Source organism: Emys orbicularis, chromosome 1 (assembly GCF_028017835.1).
Source record: "Emys orbicularis isolate rEmyOrb1 chromosome 1, rEmyOrb1.hap1, whole genome shotgun sequence".
Classification (NCBI taxonomy): Eukaryota; Metazoa; Chordata; order Testudines; family Emydidae; genus Emys; species Emys orbicularis.
The window spans coordinates 199,993,521-199,999,987 of NC_088683.1; the positions used below are offsets into that span (position 1 = coordinate 199,993,521).

Here is a 6,467-nt window from a genome sequence, read left to right on the forward strand (position 1 = left end):
AGTAGTTTTCTGTTCCCTGAGTGACCAGAGAAGGGGCTGCACTAGAGTAATCAGGAACCTGCTAGAACCAGTTAAGGCAGGCAGGCTAATTAGGACACCTGGAGCCAATAAATAAGAAGCTGCTAGAATCAATTAAGGCAGGCTAATCAGGGCACCTGGGTTTTAAAAGGAGCTCACTTCAGTTTGTGGTGTGAGTGTGAGGAGCTGGGAGCAAGAGGTGCAAGGAGCTGAGAGTGAGAGGGTGTGCTGCTGCTGGAGGACTGAGGAGCACAAGCGTTGTTAGACACCAGGAGGAAGGTCCTGTGATGAGAATAAGGAAGGTGTTTCGAGGAGGCCAGGGGGAAGTAGCCCAGGGAGTTGTAGCTGTCATGCAGCTGTTACAGGAGGCACTATAGACAGCTGCAGTCCACAGGGCCCTGGGCTGGAACCCGGAGTAGAGGGCAGGCCCGGGTTCCCCCCAAACCTCCCAATTGACCTGGTCTGTGGGTTCTTCCAGAGGGGAAGGTCTCTGGGCTGTTCCCCAACCCACATGGTGAATCTCTGAGGCAAGAAAATCCACCAATAAGCGCAGGACCCACCAAGATAGAGGAGGAACTTTGTCACAATAGATAGATAATAGTGAATTACAAATGAACCAAACAGTTCCTACTTTAGCCACTTACAATTCAAAGTAGGTATTAATGTCCATCAGTACAAATCAAAATGCTAAACAGATCACAAAACAGCTAGACATAAGCGTGCTTGGTTGTGGATTTCATTTCCACATGCTCAAACTTGTGCGGTCTATGGCAGGAATGTGATGAATACCTCCATGTTCTGGGTTTATCAGCACAGCTATAAAAGCTACAAAATATTGCTCCTCCAATCATGAGAAATGCTGAGCTCAACCAGCCTAAGTAGAGGGCAGCTCCCAGGTCTCGTTTCAATCCTGCGTGAACTGCTGGATTATAGAAGTCTCCAATAATGTTGCTTGCAGTCCAAGACACAGGTATCAAAATTAGAATCCCAGTTAGGATAAAAATGATCCCAGCTGCCAGCAGAATGTTACTCCTGACTTGCTTGTTATCCCCAACACACACAGTGCACTTCATGCCAGTAATGGCTGTCAGAAAGGCAATAACGGACAGCATCACAGCAAAACACATCAGTCCTCTGGATACTTCTAAAATAGGTGGGAGTGCTAGTACGGTGTCATAGAATTTACACTGCATCTTGATGTTGACTTGATAGACACAATTCATCCATAGTCCTTCCCAGATGTTCTCAAACACCACAATGTTACCTTCAATGAAAGCAGACACTCTCCACTGAGGCATGGCAGTGATTGCAAAAGTCCCAATCATGCCGATGCCTCCAAGTATTAGTCCTGTGATTTGCAGTGCCCAACAAGCCATATTTCTTCTGAGACAGGTGCACCAAAAAATAGTCCACAGGAACGTGTTTCCAAAGCAGGGTTTCTGGGAGATAAAATCGAAAGCAAGAAAGAATCTTTCCTGTAATAGTTTGCTTGTGTGCCAAAGTGACTTTGGAGCAGTTTCAATTTGTATTTCTGAAGTTCAATAGGCAGCAGTCCATTGCTGGCTGAGTAGAAGGACCTGCTATTTATCTGCTTTGATATTTGAAAGACCTCTGACTAGAGCACTTCACAATCAGGCCCAACAGCTTTCCAGCCAATGAGAGGCTAGATAGGGTGTATCTAGGACTATCATACTTGACTTCATTGCTCCTTAGTGATGCTATAATTAAGTGTGTGTCAGGGTCCCCATTATAGAAAGCTAATTACAAGGTTAATTATTCCACAGCAAAACTGCATCTGTGTTGAAACGTAGAACATGAGGTGTTAGCGCAGGACTTAATTTCTGTCATGTAAAATATTGCATAACTTAGATCAGTACAATTATTTTAGCTTTCATCATAGAAATTGCATTTAAGGTGGGGCTTACATGCTTTTTGCTCTCCCCTTGATGAAAAACATCTGATTTTTTTTTTAAAAAAAAAAACAACAACTAGCAGGCACTTACTGTAGTCCTTTAACAGTGACTCCTGGTTTTGATCAATGTAAAAGTATTATCATAGAATTATGTACAGTAAGTCAAGTACTGTAGTCAACATCAAAGCTTTACCTAAACAGATGCATAATTTATAAGGACACCAAAACAAGCAGCTGGCATCATTTCGTCGCTTTTTCATTTCTTTCTAGAAGGAAAGGCCAGTGACAGGAAATAACCTCTCTGTAACTTCCTATTAGCAGGTGAGTGTATTCTGTTACAATAACTTCTTCTAGTGGACACTAGCAGGGAAGAAAAGCTCTCCAACAAAATAACGAGGCACTAATTAATTCATTCATTCATATTATAGTGTTTGCCTATTCTCTAAGTGGACAACACTTACATGATGGATTAGTGGCTATGGATACCTCCTACAATATATAACATGGACTGCTCAGAGGACTACGAGCCAGGTCTCCTGAGCCAGTGGTCTGATTTGCCTTGGGCATGGGGTTTAACCTCTCTCACTCTTTCATTTTCCCATCCCGGACTGGAGTTGATAATACATAGCTACACTTGGGTCTTATGGAGATTAATTAGTTTCTGTTAGTTCAGCTCTTTGATATACATGGCCAGATCCTCAGCTGGTTTTAGGTTAGTGTACATCCACGGAAGGCAGTGGAACTATGCCAATGCACACCAACTGAGGATCTGGCCCATAAAGTACTGTCTAAGAGCTATCTGTAATAATTGTTGAGTTGTCAGCTTTATATATGTGTGAAAGGTCAAATGCATTCCTTGATTTTTATATTTATTTTTAAATTTAGTTACAGCCAAAGGTGCTTATACAAGTATTTTAAATTATTAAAAATAAGGATAAAATCCATAATAAAATGATTTTGCCTTCACTGGCTTATAAGGGGGGGAAAAAACTCTCTCAGCCTACCACTACTAATTCAGATTCTAACAGACCAAGGAGGGTCTGGAAATAGTGCTTTGCAAAGTGAGCTGAGCATTGAAACGGCTATTGCATACCTGTGTGTTAAGTCCTGTAGGGGGCACTGGCCAAATAATTTTGAGTCTAGCAGCAGGAACCACAGAATGACGTAAAACCTCCTTGATGGAGATACAATATTTAACACCTGGATAGTGCTCTTGAAGTCCTAAGCATTTTTTTAAACATTCTCTAATTCTCACAACAGGCCTATGAGGTAGATGTGAATTACTGTCCCTATTCTATAGCTGTGGAAGGTGAGGCAGGGACATTAATAAGCCTCAGAGAGAAGTGTCAAAGCTAAGGCTAGAGCTCAGACGTAGGAGCCAGATTGCTGCTTCCCAGTCTCGTACATCGAGCATTAAACAACACCGGCTCTAATTTCAAGCAGGATACTACTTTCTCAGAGATGGACTTTCTGAAGAGAGGCCTAGATATGGAGCCTGCAGTAGTAAGCTTGGACCTTGGTCTCTTTACTGCTTCTCACTTATACAGTAGCTCTTTAGAGCTTGATGAGTTTTATTTTATCACCAAAAAAGTCAAAATTTTACAGACTTTGAAACAGAACAATCTTTTCCCTTTTTTTCCCCCTCAAAAATATTAATATTTTTATTGAAAATATCAACACTGGTATTGAAAAGCTATTTCTGGGGGGGAATGGTTGTTAAAAAATTTTCAGCCAACTTTAATAGATACCAAACTCTGACTTATCATGCCCAGTGCCCTGATCTATAATGTCTACTGGAATTGTCTTGAAGCTAAGTGTTACAATCTTGTGGTTTGTTTGTTTGTTTGTTGGTTTGTTGGGAGGGTCAGCTGTTGAGATCATGCATAAAACTACACTCTGGTGGTCAGAATATGACTTGTGTGGGAGATAAATTACTCCCAGAAAAACTTGAGAAAAATGTATCACATGCCATTTTGTGTCATTACATCCAAAACATCTTAAGTATTTTAATGCTTTTTCTAGATCGTTACCTCCTAAAGAAGATGACATCACACCATATGTGTGTAAATCAAATGTTACCATACCAACTATACTTACATACTGTCCAATAATAGGATAATTATTGTTAGTTGAACCCTGTGGGAATGAAAGGAATAAAGGAAAAGCAAAAAGTGGGAGGAGAGAGACTAGGTGTTGTTCATTGCATGTATACAAATACACCTCTACCCTGATATAACGCTGTCCTCGGGAGCCAAAAAATCTTACCGCGTTATAGGTGAAACCGTGTTATATCGAACTTGCTTTGATCCACCGGAGTGTGCAGCCCCGCCCACCTCCCCCCCTCACTCCCCCCCCCCCGGAGCGCTGCTTTGCCGCGTTGTATCCGAATTCATGTTATATCGGGGTAGAGGTGTAGCTGAACTGGAACTGAACCATAGGTGGCATGCTAAGAGATGTAGTAATTTGCTACATGAACTCTGTGTATGTCCTTTTTTTTTTTTTTAGTTCTTCTCTCACTAACACACCTAAAAACAAAAATACTACCAAAAAATGGCAATGGAAATGGGATTCTCAGAATTCCCAGAGCCTGACCCATTCGGATAGTTGTGGGATGATCCCTTTGTGCCCTGGACAAAATATTCAATATCCTTTTGAGATCTTTCTGGTCTAATCTATCTAATCTATTTCAGGCATTTTATGAGGCACCTGTCACCTTGGTATTTAAGTGTGGAGAGCAACGGTCCTCATAAAGGTAGATATGTTAGAAGACATCCCATCTTACTGCTTCAGAACAGAAGACCAAAGGATTCTGGTAATGGTTGGCACAGATAACACTTAAAGGTAGGAAAGTAACTACAATATACATTTTGAGAATATGTTGATTGAACAATTCACATTCTGTTGTTGAAAATAAAATGAGGAAGAACCTGCACGGAAGCATTGAGTGCTTTTATGAGAATTAGCAGCAATGTATACAGTCAGATTAGTACTGGATGAAATGATGTGAGACTAATTAACTGAAAATTTTTCTGTGATTAAAATAAGTGTTTACTCATGGATCAAACCGTTACAGTACATAATTGAACTGGCTTGCCAGTCATGTAGTGATGGCACAGGCTACACAACTGGCACAAGACACTATGGAATTTGTGCTGGTGTTGGAGCCTGAAGCAACGGCATTTCACAGGAAGGGCAAGCTAGTTTTGCTTTGGCACTGGATCTGTTAGTGCTCCCATAATCCGTATGAATCTGTTGGATCCAAGGATGGGCATACTGTTTGCGACTAAGTATGCTACTGTTTGATCCTGAGCCCAGTGTGTCCACATTTGTTGGGTGCTTGGCCCTATTTATTGTCTAGAATGAGACACCTAGTTGAGTCCTGCATTATCTGTGGTTTCTCAAAGTGGCAAATATGGGCTTCTTCCATGACCTTACACAGCTTTCCTGTATTGCATGTGATGGTTCACACTGGCATGCCAGTCTGCTGGTAGCAAACCCCTGTACAGTGAATGGGAACAAAAGAATTAATCAGCATTGGGTACCCTGGAGTCAACAAAGAAACATTTCTATGACATTCCTGCTCCGCTAGTGGTACCAGATAGTAGCACCCAGTGTACTGTGCTGAAATCTGAATCTGATACTTTATCATCCATGGTATCTGTCACACGAACTTTGAAATGGCCTTGATTTTTGCAGACTATAGCACATAATATAATACTTAACATTTGAAATCATTATGGGAAGAAGATATGGTGTCTGAGTCACAACTAATTATTAGTGTTGTGTATATTGTATAGCCAGGGCCGCCAAGAGCGGGTTCAGGCCCTGGTGAAAAAAAATTTTCGGGCCCCCCAGCAAGGACGGACCGGCTAAACAGGGCTGACAGGGGGGGGGGGGGGGGGGAGGGAAGCTGGGCCTCGGACCCCCTTCCGGACCACTGGGCCCTGGTAATTTGTACCGGCTTCCCCCCTCTCATCAGCCCTGTGTATAGCATTAGGACAGTGAGAGAAGAGGTAGAAAAGATTATGGAATGGAAAATGGCCCATTGTCAGATAAGCAAAAGTGTGTGAAAGCTTGCAGGCATACAGAGTCTGAAGTTGTGAAGGGAACAACTCTTCTGGTCCCAACAACCCTGTTCTCTAGGAATATCTAGGAAGGGAAAGAGACAGGGCCATTCTAAGGGAAACTTTGTTGCTCACATTACTTTTTACCGGCTGTGTATAACGTCATAATTCCAAGAGATTACCTTTATCTGGGAATGATTCTATATCACAGACACAAATTGGCTGGTGCAGTGAAATTGGAAGACAGTACTTCTAGGGACAATCAAGGCACTTACTGAAATACATCTCAGTACAGCAGCTCAAAGAGCTTAAAGGTATTATTTAGCCAACTCTTCTTCAATGTTAATTTAAATGATGATAATCTTGTATATTCAGTTTATTTGCACAAGCAACCTCTGTGGTTATTTCAATTGTTGCATGACAAGCATGCTGAAACCACAACGGAGGTTACGGATCTGAGGGTAGTGCAGGAA

At 41.8% G+C, this 6,467-nt stretch overlaps 1 protein-coding gene across 1 annotated transcript; it reads right to left on the reverse strand.

The window, feature by feature from the left end:
• Positions 1–725: 725 nt before the first annotated feature.
• On the reverse strand, positions 726–1,394 carry LOC135894844 (claudin-8-like). Its single transcript, XM_065422955.1, has one exon. The coding sequence runs from the start codon at positions 1,392–1,394 to the stop codon at positions 726–728; it is 669 nt and encodes a 222-aa protein (XP_065279027.1).
• Positions 1,395–6,467: the final 5,073 nt, after the last annotated feature.